This window comes from Bubalus bubalis, chromosome 15 (genome assembly GCF_019923935.1).
Source record: "Bubalus bubalis isolate 160015118507 breed Murrah chromosome 15, NDDB_SH_1, whole genome shotgun sequence".
NCBI lineage: Eukaryota > Metazoa > Chordata > Mammalia > Artiodactyla > Bovidae > Bubalus > Bubalus bubalis.
In genome coordinates this window covers 34,492,037-34,509,855 of record NC_059171.1, presented here as the reverse complement: position 1 = coordinate 34,509,855, position 17,819 = coordinate 34,492,037, and the positions used below count along the sequence as shown (strand labels likewise).

The following is a 17,819-nucleotide window of genomic DNA, read 5'->3' as shown; positions in this document are numbered from 1 at the left end:
GAGACCCTGGCTCAATTCCTGGGTTGGGAAGATCTGCTGGAGAAGGGATAGGCTACCCACTATAGTATTCTTGGGGTTCCCTGGTGACTTGGCTGGTAGAGAATCCCCCTGTAGTGCGGAAGACCTGGGTTCAATCCCTGGGTTGGGAAGATCCTGGAGAAGAGAAAGGCTACCTACTCCAGTATCCCGGCCTGGAGAATTCCATGAACTATCTAGTCCATGGGTTCACAAAGAGTTGGACATGGCTGAGCGACTTTCACTTTCACATTCTGTCCCTGAGCTTCCCATGTGGCCCTAGCTATAAAGAACCCGCCTGCCAATGCAGGAGATGTAAGAGATGTGGGTTGGATCCCTGGTCAGGAAGATCCCCTGGAGGAGGGCATGGCAACCCACTCCAGTATTGTTACCTGGAGAATCTCATGGACAGAGGAGCCTGGGGGCTACAGCCCACAGGGTTGCACAGAGTTCAATAGGACTAAAGGAATTTAGAACACACGCACGCATTCTGTCCCTATCACTTCTAGGCCCTTTCTAGTTAGGGTTAGATTACAAAACCCAGTGGTAGGGACAGAATGACAGGATAAAATAGGTGATTAAATAGTTAATCCCACTAGGGATTTTCCATAAGTAGAAAAATATGGGAGACCCCTGTACGTTAATGATTACTTGAGAAAGCAGGTTTGCTACTCCTAAGTCACTTCAGTCGTGTCCGACTCTGTGTGACCCCATAGACATCAACCCACCAAGCTCTCCTGCCCCTGGGATTTTCCAGGCGAGAACACTGGAGTGGGTTGCCATTTCCTTCTCCAATGCATGAAAGTGAAAAGGGAAAGTGAAGTTGCTCAGTCGTGTCCGACTCTTAGCGACCCCATGGACTGCAGCCTACCAGGCTCCTCCGCCCATGGGATTTTCCAGGCAAGAGTACTGGAGTGGGGAAAGCAGATTTGCCTCACCACAAAACCAAGCAGGCTTGCTTAGCAACAAAACCATGCAAGAGAAGCATGGGACACACCAACAAACAATAAAACAATGGTGGCAAGAGACCCACATCCTGTCCAGTGATCCCTCCGAAATGCTCTCTGCATGCATAAAAAACAGTAATTTGTAGACCTAGCTTGACCACACAGGAACAAGAAAAACTCCCCTGCTCAGCCTGGAGGAGCTAATGATGAAAACATGATGTCTACTCAAGAAAGACAAAGGAGGTCTTCTCCTCTTTCCCCGTTTTCCTTTGATTATAAAGCTGTAGCCAACTAGTTCTTGGGGCATGGCATTTCTTGCCCACCTGCTTGTAAGCCTCACAAGTGTTCTATTCTAATAAATCACTTTTTATCTACCACTTTGCTCTTGTTGAATTCTTCTGTGCACTGAGACATAAAGGACTATAGTAATGGAGCTCTTCAGAGCCCCCCTGAAATGACACCAATCAGTTTCACATGTAGTGTGATTAACATGCATGACTGGAAAATCTTAGATATTGCCAAGGACAAAAATAGGAAAGAAATGTTAAAAAAACCCTTCATTTAGACAGTTAAAATCCAAAAGAAATTATACATATAACTAACATTCAATAAGCAAAAAAAAAAAAAAAAAAACCTTCAATATAAGCTCGCCATTAATGAACAGAATGACGTTTGGCAAATCATGTCTCAATTGCCAAATATGCTATTGAAGTAAGTACAGTTCTTCAAAGTTTGTCACATTGGGACTACCGATTAATTAAAAAAAATGAGAAGTGAAAGCAGTTTATACGAATGACACGCTACATAAATGTTAGCTATAAAGCAATTGATTCACTATCTAGTGCATACCGATTAAACATAACGGGGAAAACACTTTCAAAAATTTCTTTTTGCCTTTCTTAAAGCTTTCTAAACGAACGCACATGCGCAAGGCGTTCCACTGCCGAAGAAAGGCTGGAAAAGAGAAGGGAGCGGGGCATCCCCCGCCGGCCTTTCCTAACAGCTCCGCCCATCGAACGCCAGACTGCGCCTGACGTCAAGTAAAACTTTACTTCCGCTTCCGGCAACTCACGTTTTTCTTTTCCTGTCCGGCTGGAAAGATGGCGTCCCGCAAGGAAGGCACCGGTTCATCCGCCACCTCTTCCAGCTCTACCACCGGCGCTGCAGGCAAAGGCAAAGGCAAAGGAGGATCCGGAGATTCCGCCGTGAAGCAAGTGCAGATAGATGGCTTGGTGAGTGGGGTTCCTTTTCTCCCGGCCCACGTGGGGAGATCATTTCCCAGCCCGGTCTTGCCAGGCGTGCTCTCCGGCAGTCTCCCCTCTGGGCTTGCTGAAGCTGGGCCAAGGATTTCCTGTAAAACCTTCTGTCTTTATCTTCACTTTATGTTCGGAAGACGCGGCCACCTTCTCTGCCGTCTTATCGGGGAGTTGAGGACTCAGAAAGTGGACCTGGGCTCGGGTGTGTGTGTGTGACAGATTTCTCGGGGGCTTGTCTTTGAGATGCTTGGGACAGGGTATTTGGAGAATGACTATTCTGGGAGGCAAGTATGTGACGGAGGTGTCGAGAAGGATATAGGGCTTTTGGAAGGGAAGAGTAAACTTTGTTTCCCTGTTGGGATCTGACATCTGTAACTTTCCAAGTGGAGATTAGTTTGTAGCCACTTTTGAGCCTATGGTTCAGCTGTTACGTGAAACCGCGTTATTGGAATAAATACCTTATGTTGACTTCTTTCCCTCTTTGTGAATATTGGAGTGCCTTGGGATTTGGGTTTAGGCGTCCTTCCACCTGGTCTCTGCTTGACAAAGCAGATGAAAAGCGCAACTCTGATGTCAGACGGCTTGGCTTGAAATCCAGCGCTAAAATTAGCTGAATGACGTCGGGCATATTATTAATCTCTTTGTGCTTGGTAAGTTAAATGGTAAAAGGTGTTAACATGTACTTTTAGCTACTGCTGTTACATTTGCAACAGTTATAGTAGTAGACTTTCTTTAAGGCCCTCTTTTCAAGACTTCAAATATTATTTGTATTCTGATAACTCCTAGGTTTATGTTTCTTGTCAGACGTGGTTCTTGAATGCTACTCTTAGGCATTTTGCTGTCACTGTTAGGATATCTCATAGGAACTTCAAACTTAATGTGTCCAAAATAAAATTGTTGACCCTTGCCCTGCTTCTCTCCCACGCATCGATCTTACCTCACTCTTTCCTATCTTAGTAAATGGAACTGCTATCTACCTGTTTGAAAAGTCAAAACCTGAGCATTAAGGTATGCTTGTTCTTATTTTACCCTTGGCGTCCAGTCCCTCAGCAAATTCTGTTGGTTCTACGTCCAAAATATATCACATTTCATTTGCTTTTCTTCTAGATTCCACCAGCCACATCCACTTAAAATAAAATGTAGAATTCTTACTCAGTCTTCAAGGCCCTGCTATTGTCTCTTTCTTCAGACTCACCTCATACTTTCTTCTAGGCCTCAGTCACAGTCAGCTTTAAGTGTTTTATTTTCTCAGCCTGAAATACTGTCTGAAATATATCTTCCTACTCCGTGGCTTTTTTTTTTTTTGAGCCTTTAAGGTATTGGCTTAAGTGTCAGCATCTCAAGAGAGGTCTTGCCTAACTACCGTGTAAAACATAGCTTCATTCCCATTACTCTCCATTACATCACCTTCATTTCCTTCATAGCATTTTCCACTACTTGCAATTGTTTTGTTTGTTTTCTTGTTTTTCTCCTCCAGTAGAATGCAAGCTACTGAGGGCAGACAGGTATTATGACTTTTCATCTGTTACATTCTAAAACTGAATCAGTTAATTGAGATAGATAGGATAAATTGATGAATAAAGTATTTTAGTTTCTTTTTGTAGTACTTCCATTTCATGTTCTGATATCTTTTTCTGTAGATTATTTTCATAGCGTCTTGAATTGTTCTCTTAGCCTGCTTCAGTCCATCCTTCATACTTTTATTAAAACATGCACTTTAATGTGAAAGTTCAGACATGGTTAACTTCCCTCTTGAAATGTTTTTAGTGCCTTTGCAATGAGTTCAAGGCTGACCAAGATGTCCTTGGCTTTTGTGTTCAGGTTAACTTGCCACTATTCCCATGCTTCATAGGAATGGCTCATTCCAGCCACCCAGGACTAATTTGCTTAGTCTGATGTTTAATCACATTTGTTTCTGGCACCTTGGTGATAGTCAGGGCCAGATTTCCTTTTCTTCTTGAGCCTTTCTTTTCGAACCTTTAGTTTTGTTTCATCAGTCTTTAATTATACCTTTCTCTTAACACATGGCGATTGTCAGGCTTTTCCATATTAAAATGTCCAACCCTGTCTCTTTTTACTTAGCACTTTGCATTCATTCTTGGGCTTCCCCGATAGCTCAGTTGGTAAAGAATCCATCTGCAATGCAGGAGACCCTGGTTCAATTCCTAGGTCGGGAAGATCTGCTGGAGAACGGATAGGCTACCCACTCCAGTATTTTTGGGCTTCCCTTGTGGCTTAGCGGGTAAAGAATCCACCTGCAATGTGGAAGACCTGGGTTCGATATCTGGGTTGGGGAGTTCGCCTGGAGAAGGTAAAGTATGCCCACTCCAGTATTTTGGCCTGGAGAATTCTGTGGACTGTGGAGAATTCCATAGTCCATGGGGTTGCGAAGAGCTGGACACGACTGATCGACTTTCACTTTCACTTGTGTTCATTCTTAGTCCCCACTTCTTTCCTTTGATGTCAGTGGTTAAATAATTCATCTGTATTTGTGGTTTTCCAATCTTTCTTCAACTCAGTGCTACTAGAATCTGCCATCACCAGTTTCTTGATTTAGTTTTTAAAAAGATCATTGATAACATTAGTAAAGAACTGTAAAACAACAGGATATACATGTAAAATAATGTCTTTAATACATAATTTAAGTAATCACAGAATAAGTATCCATTTACCTGGCTTTTAACTTGAGAAATAGAATTTTTAGTCTCTTTGAAGTCCTTTCCATTTCATGCTTTTCTCCCATCCCTTTTTTGTACCTGTAATCACTCTTGTGAGCTTTGTTTCAGTAATTTCTTGGTTTTCTTTATAGCTGTACCACACAGAGTATTCCCAAACGATTTGTTTACTTTGGCGTGTTTATATTAATAAAAAGGATGAAGTGTTAGTTAAATCATATTGCATGTTCACCTATGTCTTGAATCATATATATATATGTATCTCACACCATGATCTTGAGATTATTCTGTTCTAGAGTGAGGAGCTTTCATTCATTCATTGTCATTACTACTTAGCATTTCATTGCATGAGTAGAACATAATTTTCCTCTTCTACATGTTAATGGACAGTGAGATGACTTGCTTTCCTTGTGAAGTGGTATCTCTTGGTAATGTTAACTGTCCATTCCAATCGACTTGACAGCCTGTTTTTTATGTATGTTGTGCAGTCGGTACTCAGTATATCCTTATAGAATGGACGAGTGAATTGTCATTGTAGTCAGGTGATCTCTTCATTCCTAGATAAGATCAAGCTAATTCTTCCTATTGGACTTTTCATGTAAAACCCTCTTTGATCCCCCTAAACCAGTCTGAATCTTAACCTTTCTTATGTACATTACACTTTTGATACTCCAGGTCTGGCCCAAGGACCAGCAAGACAAGCAGAATTGGCCTTGCCTGGTAGCTTGTTAGAAAGACAGAAACACAGTATCTCAGAATTTCTCTTGATCTATTGTTTCAGGTGATTTATAACATTTTAATGTTTGAGCAGTGCTGCTCTGGGCCACATCAATCTCTTCTTTTCTCTGACCTTTTTATTTTTATGGTGACAACTTGTGTTATTCATCTTGGCATGTGATCATATGCTGTTAATGAATGGTCCGTGTATATAAGGAGAGTCAGGAAGAGTACTAGTTCAGTTTAGTTGTGTCCGACTCGTTGCGACCCCGTGGACTGCATGCAGCACGCCAGGATTCCCTGTCCATCACCAACTCCTGGAGTCCACCCAAACCCATGTCCATTGAGTTGGTGATGCCATCCAACCATCTTACCCTCTGTTGTCCCCTTCTCCTCCTGCCTTCAGTCTTTCCCAGCATCAGGGTCTTTTCCTTTGAGTCAGTTCTTTGCATCAGGTGGCCAAAGTATTGGAGTTTCAGCTTCAGCATCAGTCCTTGCAATGAATATTCAGAACTGATTTCCTTTATGTACTGGTTGGATCTCGTTGTAGTCAAAGGGACTCTCAAGAGTCTTCTCCAACACCATAGTTCAAAAGCATCAATTCTTCAGTGCTCAGCTTTCTTTATAATTCAGTGCTTGCATTCATACATGACTACTGGAAGAACCATATCTTTGACTAGACTAACCTTTGTTGGCAGAGTAACGTCTCTGCTTTTTAATATGCTGTCTAGGTTGGTCATAGCTTTTCTTCCAAGTGTCTTTTAATTTCATGGCTGCAGTCACCATTTTGGAGCACCCCCCACCCCCCCCCAAATAAAGTCTGTCATTGTTTCCACTGTTTCCCCATCTATTTGCCATGAAGTGATTGGACCAGATGCCATGATCTTCGTTTTCTTAATGTTGAGTTTTAAGCCAACTTTTTCACTCTGCTCTTTCACTTTCATCAAGAGGTACTTTAGTTCTTCTTCACTTTCGCCATACGGGTGGTGTCATCTGCATACTGAGGTTATTGATATTTCTCCCGGCAGTCTTGATTCCAGCTTGTGCTTCATCCCGCCCGACAGAGTACATCTTGTGATGTACTTTGCATCTAAGTTAGATAAGCAGGGTGACAATATGCAGCCTTGATGAACTCCTTTCCTAATTTGGAACCAGTCTGTTCTTCCATATTGTTCCATGTTTCTTCTTGACCTGCATATAGATTTCTCAGGACAGATCAGGTGATCTGGTATTCCTGTCTCTTTAAGAATTTCCCACAGTTTGTTGTGATCCACACAGTCAAAGGCTTTGGCATAGTCAGTAAAGCAGAAATAAATGTTTTTCTGGAACTCTCTTGCTTTTTCGATGATCCAGCGGATGTTGGCAATTTCATCTCTGGTTCCTTTGCCTTTTCTAAATCCAGCTTGAACATCTGGAAGTTCTTGGTTCGTGTACTGTTGAAGCCTGGCTTGGAGAATTTTGAGCATTACTTTGCTAGCATGTGAGATGAGTACATTTGTGTGGTAGTTTGAGCATTCTTGGGCATGGCCTTTCTTTGGGATTGGAATGAAAACTGACCTTTTCCAGTTCTGTGGCCACTGCTGAGTTTTCCAAATTTGCTGGCATATTGAGTGCAGCACTTTCACAGCATCATCTTTCAGGATTTGAAATAGCTCAACTGGAATTCCATCACCTCCACTAGCTTTGTTCGTAGTGATGCTTCCTAAGGCCCACTTGGCTTCGCATTCCAGGATGTCTGGCTCTAGGTGAGTGATCACACCATTGTGTTTATCTTGGTTGTGAAGCTCTTTTTTGTACAGTTCTTCTGTGTATTCTTGCCTCTTCCTCTTACTATCTTCTGTTTCTGTTAGGTCCATACCATTTCTGTCCTTTATTGTGCTCATCTTTGCATGAAATGTTCCATTGGTATCTCTAATTTTCTTGAAGAGATCTCTAGTTTTTTGCATTCTATTGTTTTCCTCTATTTCTTTGCACTGATCACTGAGGAAGGCTTTCTTATCTCTTCTTGCTATTCTTTGGAACTCTGCATTCAAATGGGTATATCTTTCCTTTTTTCCTTTGCCTTTAGCTTCTCTTCTTTTCTCAGCTATTTGTAAGGCCTCGTCAGACAACCATTTTGCCTTTTTGCATTTCTTTTCCATGGGGATGGTCTTGATCCCTGCCTCCTATACAGTGTTATGAACCTCCATCCATAGTTCTTCAGGCACTCTATCAGATCTAATCCCTTGAATCTAGTTGTCATTACCACTGTATAATGGTAAGGGATTTGATGTAGGTCATATCTGAATGGTCTAGTGGTTTTCCCTACTTTCTTCAATTTAAGTCTGAATTTGGCAATAAGGAGTTCATGATCTGAGCCACAGTCAGCTTCCAGTCTTGTTTTTGCTGATTGTATAGAGCTTTTCCTTCTGGCTGCAAAGAATATAATCAATTTGTTTTTGGTATCCACCATCTGGTGATGTCCATGTGTAGTCTTCTCTTGTGTTGTTGGAAGAGGGTGTTTGCTATGACCAGTGCGTTCTCTTGGCAAAGCTATATTAGCCTTTGCCCTGCTGCATTCCATATTCCAAGGCCAAATTTGCCTGTTACTCCAGGTGTTTCTTGACTTCCTACTTTTGCATTCCAGTCCCCTATAATGAAAAGGACATCTTTTTTGGGTGTTAGTTCTAAAAGGTCTTGCAGGTCTTCATAGAACCGTTCAGCTTCAGCTTCTTCCCCGTTACTGGTTGGGCCATCGACTTGGATTACTGTGATATTGAATGGTTTGCCTGGGAAATGAACAGAGATCATTCTGTCATTTTTGAGATTATATCCAAGTACTGCATTTCGGACTCTTTTGTTGACCATGATGGCTACTCCATTTCTTCTAAGGGATTCCTGCCCACAGTAGTAGATATAATGGTCTTCTGAGTTAAATTCACCCATTCCAGTCCATTTTAGTTCGCTGATTCCTAGAATGTTGACATTCACTCTTGCCATCTCCTGTTTGACCACTTTGAATTTGCCTTGATTCATGGACCTAACATTCCAGGTTCCTGTGTGATACTGCTCTTTGCAGCATTGGACTTTACTTCCATCACCAGTCACATTCACAACTGGGTGTTGATTTTGCTTTGGCTCTGTCTCTTCATTCTTTCTGGAGTTAGTTTCCACCGATCTCCAGTAGCATATTGGGCACCTACCGACCTGGGAAGTTCATCTTTCAGTACTCGTAGGTTATCCCTAAGTGAAGTTACCTGCCACATGTAGGCAAACCTAAGTCCATCTGACTCTTTCATCTCAGGTTGCTTTCAAGACTTGGATGGCCCTGCAGACATCCTGGCCATAGTTTCTTGCCCTTAAGGTCAGAGAGCTTGTTGAAATCCATTGCCTTTTTACAAGGTTGCTTCTCTGTCTTGGCTGTTGTTAGCAGTGCTTTAGTGGATTTTTTTTTTTTTTTTTTTTTTTTTTTTGGAGTATAGTTGCTTTACACCACTATGTCAGTTTCTCCTATATTGCATAGAATCAGCCATATGTATACATACACGTGTCCCCTCTTTTTTAGATTTCTTTTCCATTTAGGTCATCATGGACTCACCCTAGTAGAGCTCCCTGTGCTATTCAGTGGATTCTCATTGATTGTCTGTTTTATATATACTAGTGTATATATGGGCTTCTCAGGTGGTGCTAGTGGTTAAGAATCCCACCTCAATCTCTGGGTTGGGAAGATCCCCTGGAAGAGGAAATGGCATGGCACTCCAGTATTCTTGCCTGGAAAATTCCTTGGTGCAGAGCAGCCTGGTGGGCTGTAGCCCATGGGATTGGACATAACTGAGGAACTAAACACAAAGCGCAAGTGTATATACGTCAGTCCCGATCTCCCAATTCATCCTATCCCCCCTTCTCCTTTGTTATTAATAAGTTCTTTCTCTACATCTGTATGTCTGTTTCTGCTTTGCAACTAAGATCATCTATACTACTATTCTAGGTTCCACTTACATGTGTTAATATATAATATTTGTTTTTTTTCTTTCTGACTCTGCTTGTATGACAGTCTCTAGGTTCATCTACTTCTTGGCAAATGACCCAGTTTCATTTCTGTTTATCACTGAATAACATTCCATTGCATTTATGTACCACATCTTCTTTATCCATTCCTCTGTTGATGGATGTTTAGGTTGCTTCTGTGTCCTGACTGTTGTAAATAGTGCTGCAATAGACAGTGGGGTGCTTGTATCTTTTTTTTCAAATAATTTTTAAAAATTAGTTTTAATTGGAGGATAATTGCTCTAAGTGTTGTGTTGGTTTTTGCCATACAACACTGTGAATCAGCCAGAAATATACATATGTCCTCTCCCTCTTGAGCCTCCCTCCCAGCACCTCCTAGCCCCCAGCCATCTGACCCCCTAGGTTGTCCCAGAGCATCAGGTTGAACTTCCTGTGTTATACAGCAATTTTTCCAATAGCTATTTGTTTTACATATTGTAATATAAAGCATTCTGTGTAACAGACTTTAGGTTCATCCACCTCAGCTCAGCTGACTCACATCCATTTTTTTTATGGCTGAGTAATATTGCATTGTATATATCTACCACAGCATCTTTATCCATCTGTCAGTGAATATCTATGTTGCTTCTGTCCTGGTTGTTGGAAATAGTGCTGCAGTGAGCATTGGGGTTTATGTGTCTTCTTTTTAAACGTCTTTTTTGAATTATGGTTTTCTCTGGGTATAATACGCCCAGTAGTGGGAATGCTGGGTTATGTGATAGTTCTGTTTTTAGTTCTCCATAGTGGCTGTATCAGTTTACATTGTCACCAACAGTGTAAGAAGGTTCACTTTGCTCCACACCCTCGATGGCATTTATTGTTTATAGAGTTTTTGATTATGGCCATTCTGATTGGAGTGAGGTGATACCTCATTATATTTTTGATTTGCATTTCACCAATGATTAGCGATATTGAGCACCTTTTCGTGTGTTTTTTGGCCATCTGTGTGTCTTTGGTGAAATCTCTCTTCAGATCTTCTAAACATTTGATTGGATTGGTTTGTTTTTTTGTGTGTGTTGAGCAGCATGAGCTGTTTGTGTATTTTGGAGATTAATCCTTTGCAATGTTTTTTCCCATTTTGAGGGGTTTCTCTTTGTCTTGTTTATGGTTTCCTTTGCTTTTAAGTGCAAAAATTTTAAGTTTAATTAGGTCCCATTTATGTATTTTTGTTTTTATTTTCATAACTAGGAGGTGGGTCAAAAAAAGATCTTGCTGTGATTTATGTCAGACAGTGTTCTGCCTATTTTATCCTTAAAGAATTTTAGAGTGTCTGGCTTTACATTTAGATCTTTAATCTATTATGAGTTTATTTTTGTGTATGGTATTAGAAATGTTCTAATTTCATTCTTTTACATGTAGCTGTCCAGTTTTCCAACCACCACTTATTGAGATTGTCTTTTCTTTGTTCTTCTATTCTTACCTCCTTTGTTATAGATTAAGTGACCATAGGTATGTAGGTTTATGGCTGAGCTTCCTAGCCTGCTCCACTGATCTTGCTCTTTTTTTTTTGTGCAAGTACCATGCTGTCATGATGACTGCAGCTTTGTAGTATAGAGAGCCTGATCCCTCCAGCTCCATTTCTTTCTCAAGATGATTTTGCTGTTTGGAGTCTTTTGTGTTTCCATAAAAATTGTAAAATTTTTTGCTCCAGTTCTGTGGAAAATACCATTGATGGTTTGATAGGGATTGCATTGAATCTGTAGATTGCTTTGGGTAGTACAATCATTTTCAGAATATGGGTTCTTCCAGTCCAAGAAGATGGTATATCTTTGTGTCATCTTTGATTTCTTTCATAAGTATCTTAATAGTTTTCTGCATAGAGATCTTTTGCCTCTTTAAATAGGTTTTTCCTAGGTATTTTGTTCTTTTTGTTGCAATGATAAATGGAATTGTTTCCTTAATTTCTGTTTCCAGTCTTTCATTGTTAGTATAGGAGTGCAAGAGATTTCTGCTTATTAATTTTGTATCCTGCAACTTGACTGAATTCATTCATTAGCTGTAGTAGTTTTGTGGTAGCATTTTTAGAATTTTCCGTGTATACTATCATGTCATCTGCAAACAGTGACGATTTTACTTCTTTTCCAATTTGGATTCCTTTGATTTCTTTTCCTTCTTTGATTGCCCTGGTTAAGACTTCCAAAACTATGTTGAATAGTAGCGAATGTGGCACCCTTGTCTTGTTCCTGATCTTAGAGAAATACTTTGTTTTTCACCATGGAGGATGATGTTTGCTCTGGGTTTGTAATATAATATATGGCCTTTATTTATGTTGAGGTAGGTTCTCTCTATGCCTATCTTGTGGAGAGTTTTTTAAATCATTAAATGGGTGTTGAATTTTGTTGAAAGCTTTGTATGCATCAGCTGAAATGAACATATAGTTTTTGTTCTTCAGTTTGTTAATATGGTCAATCACATTGATTTGTATATCTTGAAGAATCCTCACATCCCTGGGATAAATTCCACTTGATTATGGTATATGATCCTTTTAATGTGTTGTTGGATTCTGTTTTCTAGTATTTTGTTGAGGATATTAGTGTCTATGTTTGTCAGTAATATTGGCCTATAATTTTCTTTTTTTGTGATATCTTTGTCTGGTTTTGGTATCAGGGTGATGGTGGCCTCCTAGAATGAGCTTGGGAATCTTCCTCCCCCTCTGCAGTTTTTTGGAAGAGTTTGAGAAGGATGGGTGTTAGCTCTTCTCTAAATATTTGATAGACTTTGCCTGCAAAGTCTTCTGGTCCTGGACATTTGTTTGTTGGAAGATTTTAATCACAGTTTTAGTTTTACTAGTTGTGATTGATCTGCTCGTATTTTATATTTCTTCTTGATTCGGTCTTGGAAGATTGTACCTTTCTAAGAATTTGTCCATATTTTCCAGGTTGTTCACATGTATTACTCTCTTATGATCCTTTGTATTTCAGTCGTAACTTTTCCTTTTTCACTTATAATTTTATTGATTTGAGTCATCTCCCTTTTTTTCTTGATAAGTCTGACTAAAGGTTTATCAATTTTGGTCATCTTCTCAGAGAACCAGCTTTTAGTTTCATTGATCTTTGCTGTTGTCTTCTTTGTTTCTATTTCATTTATTTCTGCTCTGATCTTTATGGTTTCTCTCATTCTTCTAACTTTAAGTTTTATTTGTTATTTCTCTAGTTGCTTTAGGTGTAAGGTTAGATTGTTTATTTGAGACGTTTCTTGTTTCTTGAGGTAGAATTGTATTGCTATTACATAAACTTTCCTTTTGGAACTGCTTTAGCTGCATCCCTTAGGTTTTGGTTCATTGTGTTTTTTTTGGTCATTTGTTTCTAGGCTTTTTTACATTTCCTCTTTTGGCTTCTTCAGTGATCTCTGGGGGGCGGGGGGCGGTGTGTGTGTGTGTGTGTGTATGTTAGTCGCTTAGTCATGTCTGACTCTGCGACCCCGTGGACTGTAGCCAGCCAGGCTCTTTTGTCCATGGGATTCTCCAGACAAGAATACTGGAGTGGATTTAGTAGCATCTTGTTTAACCTCCATGTGTTTGTGTTTTTTATGGTCTTTTTTTCCCTGTAGTTGGTTTCTAATCTCATAGCAGGGTGGTCAAAAAAGATGCCCAATATGATTTCAATTTTCTTAAATTTACTGAGACTTGACTTGTGACCCAAGATGGGATCTCTCCTGGAGAATGTTCCATGTGCCCTTGAGAAGAAAGTGTATTTTGCTGGTTTCAGATGGAAACCAGATGTTCTTCTAAACATCAAGTGTTATTTGGTCTAATGTGTCTTTTAAATCTTGTGTTTCCTTATTATTTCTTCCTGAATAATCTATTCATTGTTACAAGTTCAGTTCAGTCACTCAGTCGTGTCCAACTCTTTGTGACCCCATGACTGCAGCACGCCTGGCTTCCTGGTCCATCACTAACTCCAGGAGCTTACTCAAAGTCATGTCCCTTAAGTCGATGATGCCATCTAACCATCTCATCCTCTGTCATCCCCTTCTCCCACCTTCAGTCTTTCCCAGCATCAGGGTCTTTTCTAGTGAGTCAGTTCTTCACATCAGATGGGCAAAGTATTGAAGTTTCAGCTTCAGCATCAGTCCTTCCAATGAATATTCAGGACTGATTTCCTTTAGGATTGACTGGTTGGATCTCCTTGCAGTCCCAGGGACTCTGAAGATTCTTTTCTAACACCACAGTTCAAAAGCATCAATTCTACGGCCCTCAGCTTTCTTTATAGTCTAACTCGCACATCCATACATGACTGCTGGAAAAACCATAGCTTTGACTAGACTGACCTTTGTTGGCAAAGTAATGTCTCTGCTTTTGAATATGCTGTCTAGGTTGGTCATAGCTTTTCTTCCAAGGAGCAAGCATCTTTTAATTTCAGGCTGCAGTCACCATCTGCAGTGATTTTGGAGCCCTAAAAAATAAAGTCTGTCACTGTTTCCACTGTTTCCTCATCTGTTTGCCATGAAGTGATGGGACCAGACGCCATAATCTTTGTTTTCTGAATGTTGAGCTTTTTAAGCCAACTTTTTCACTCTCCTCTTTCACTTTCATCAAGAGGCTTTTTAGTTCCTCTTCACTTTCTGCCATAAGGGTGGTGTCATCTGCATATCTGAGATTATTGATATTTCTCCTGGCAATCTTGATGCCAGCTTGTGCTTCCTCCAGTCCAGCGCTTCTCATGATGCATATAAGCTAAATAAGCAGGGTGACCATATACAGCCTTGACGTGCTTCTTTCCCAATTTGGAACCAGTGTGTTGTTCTGTGTCCAGTAGTTACTGTTGCTTCTTGACTTGCATACAGATTTCTCCGGGGACAGGTCAGGTGATCTGGTATTCCCATCTCTTTAAGAATTTCCCATCTCTTTAAGAATTTCCCCGTTTGTTGTGATCCACATAGTTAAAGGCTTTGGTGTAGTCGGTAAAGCAGAAGTAGATGTTTTTCTGGAACTCTCTTGCTTTTTCGAAGATCCAGCAGATGTTGGCAATTTGGTCTCTGGTTCCTTTGCCTTTTCTAAATCTAGCTTGAATATCTGGAGGTTCGCGGTTCACGTACTGTGAAGCCTGGCTTGGAGGATTTTGAGCATTACTTTGCTAGTGTGTGAGATGAGTGCAGTTGTATCCTTTGGTATAAGTGGAGTGTTAAAATCTCCCAGTGTTACGGTGTTACTGTTGATTTCCCCTTTTATGGCTCTTACTAGCATTTGCCTTTTGTATTGAGGTGCTCCTGTGTTGGGTACATCAATATGTATAGTTGTTTTATCTTCTAGGATTGATCTTTTGATCATTATATAGTGTCTTTCCTTGTCTCTGTAATAGTCTTTTGTTTTAAAGTCTGTTTTGTCTGACATGAGTGTTGCTGTTCCAGTGTTATTTTGATTTCCATTTACATGAATTATATTTTTCCATCCCCCTACTTTCAGTCTGTATGTGTCCTTAGGCCTGAAGTGGGTCTTGTAGACAGCATGTATATGAGTCTTGTTTTTGTATCCATTCATCCAGTCTGTGCCTTTTGTTGGAACATTTATCCATTTACACTTAAGGTAGTTATCATAATAAGGTAGTTATTGGAGAAGGAAATGGCAACCCACTCCAGTCCTCTTTGCTGGAGAATTCCAGGAACCTTGTGGACAGAGGAGCTTGGTGGGCTGCTGTCCGTAGGGTCGCACAGAGTCAGACATGACTGAATCGACTTAACATGCATGCGTGCATTGGAGAAGGAAATGGCAACCCACTCCAGTATTCTTGCCTGGAGAATCCCAGGGACAGAGGAGCCGGGTGGGCTGCGTCTATGGGGTCGTACATAGTCGGACACAACTGAAGCAACTTAGCAGCAGCAGCAGCATATTCCTATTATGATTTTATTAATTGTTTTGGGTTTGTTTTTGTAGGTCTTTTTTTTTTTTCCCCTTGTGTTCCCCACCTAGAGAAGTTCCTTTAGCATTTGTTGTAGACTAGTGGTTTCTTATCTTTTGCTCTCTTGTCACCTTTGGCTTCAACCAACTCTGTTTTCTGATCTTAATGTACAGGATTTCACAAGTTTATTCAGCTATTTTCAGCCTTGGCAACCCTTTTCTGGGAAAGAAAATGCTGGGAATGTTGGGAAGAAAAGCCTCTATAAAGTATTAGGCTTTGAAGAGGGTATTTGTCAGTTCTTATTTTTTGTAGTCAGATTCTCTTACCTTACCAAGCTTTTAGATAGTCTTTTAGATAAAAGTTTCTGATTTTGGCACTTATATGAAAACTTGGTTGCATTTGCTTTTCTCTGGGTAATTAGTTCATAATTTTGTTGTAAAATATCATATTGGCTCAGATGGTAAAAGCGTTTGCTTGCAGTGTGGGAGACCCAGGTTCCATCCCTGGATCAGGAAGATCCCCTGGAGAAGGAAATGGCAACCCACTCTAGTGCTCTTGCTTGGAAAATTCCATGGATGGAGGAACCTCGTAGGCTACAATCCACGGGGTCGCAAAGACTCGGACACGACTGAGCGACTTCACTTTCACTTATCATGTATACCTGTGGCCGATTCATGTTGATGTATGACAAAATCCATCACAATATTTTAAAGTAATTATACTCCAATTAAAATCAATGAATTAAACTGTGTAAAGTGAAAATAAAAGAGAAAAAAATAAATTGTGGTACTTGAATATTATTTCATTTGGCTCGACATGGGAAAATAGAGAATAGCTTTATTTTTTTCTCTGCAAACTACTGTTCGTACAAGATCATTCTATAAAATGATTATCTCCTATAAAGATTAGACTTGACAGCAAAGTGTAGTATAATTTACAAAGCCATCTGTTTGATGAAAACTACTTGTTTCATCAAAACTGAAAGGGCTGAAGTGATACTGGGATATACAAGCGTCATATTCTGGAGTTTGTTGATTTTGGTACCAAGCCCAAGCATACAAGAAAAAAAAATGAATTCATTGAAATAGTGGTAGCTGAGTATTAACTTAATAAAAGTATAAAGCTTTTTCACTCTTTGAGTCTGAATATTAACTGTATTTTGACATAAAATGTTAAGGATTTATTTTTCTCTCAAGTACCTAAATGCTATAGGTATTCATTGTATCCTGATGATTAATATGAAACTTTTTTTTTCTCAATACCGTTACCTTCTATCCTTGTCTCCAGCTAGTTTTCATTTGATACAAGTAGCAGATGTTTGTTGTATATATGGGATAGCAATAATTACTAACATTAGATGTTTTAGAAAACAAAAAAAACATACATTCATAAAAATCTGGAGAAAAATTAGTTTATAAGCTCGTAATTTGAGGGTTGTTGCACCGTTAAGAGTTTGTAATTTAACATTTCTCTGTTTTTCCAATGCTTTAATAAATTGGATAAAATGAAATACCTATAAAAAGATATTTAATAAATACTTATCATTGAAGTTAATGAGTTAAAGAAGGTTATGCATGTTTTTAAGCATAGTAAGCACGTTGCCAAACTGCTCTCAAATCGTTGTGTGGTTCAGTGTGCTTTCCCACTTACGGAGTATCAGGTGCTGTTGCTTGGCACCATTGCCAACTGAAAGTTATGATTTCTTAATCCTTCTTTTTAAAATTAAATATGCCTGTTAGTATGCTTGTTACAGTGTGATTCATCAGTTCAGTAAATATTTCCTGTCTGATAATGATAACACTCACATGTATGCCCAGGTCACCCAGTCTTCTGGTGTTATCTTTGTCCCTTAGAGTTTCCCTTGGATTCTCTTAAGATCACTTACTTAGTAGCAAAAGCCCTTTGGAAAAAAAACTCATTACACAAAATAAAATCAAAACTTTACTCTTTATCTTTTGTTTACAGCCTTCAAACGAGGACTTGTAGGTATACTGCTTTCAAGTTTGGTTTTAGGGTAACCTTTAAAACAAGACCAGTATCTTTTTCTTTGGGATAGAAGAAAACCCTTTTTACATTTTGTACAGAAATGCATCATCCTCAGTTTTGTTCTGTCGGACCTCTTGAGGATAAAAAGCATGAATAATCACCTCCTCCTGGGGTTATTGTGGTATACTTTTTATGCTGGAAAATTGAAGTGTTTTTAATATATTAAACCTATTTCATTAAACAGCCATTTTGCTGGGTATGCATGGTTCACAAATCAAAAGGCCAAAAAGAAGAGGTAGTGAAAAGAAATTGTCATTTTCATCTCTATCTTCAACCACCCTCTTCCTAAGGGAAATCCTA

The 17,819-nt window shown here is 39.7% G+C and overlaps 1 protein-coding gene across 1 annotated transcript in view; it reads left to right on the top strand.

Annotated features, from left to right (window-relative positions):
- The first annotated feature begins 2,029 nt into the window (after window positions 1–2,029).
- Window positions 2,030–17,819, top strand: part of EIF3H (eukaryotic translation initiation factor 3 subunit H) — a 98,213-nt gene continuing 82,423 nt past the window's right edge. Inside the window, exon 1 of the mRNA XM_006061043.3 lies at window positions 2,030–2,194. Within this exon, the coding sequence (XP_006061105.1) occupies window positions 2,063–2,194 (132 nt within the window). The 5' untranslated portion in view covers window positions 2,030–2,062. The remainder of the gene's footprint in view (window positions 2,195–17,819) is intronic.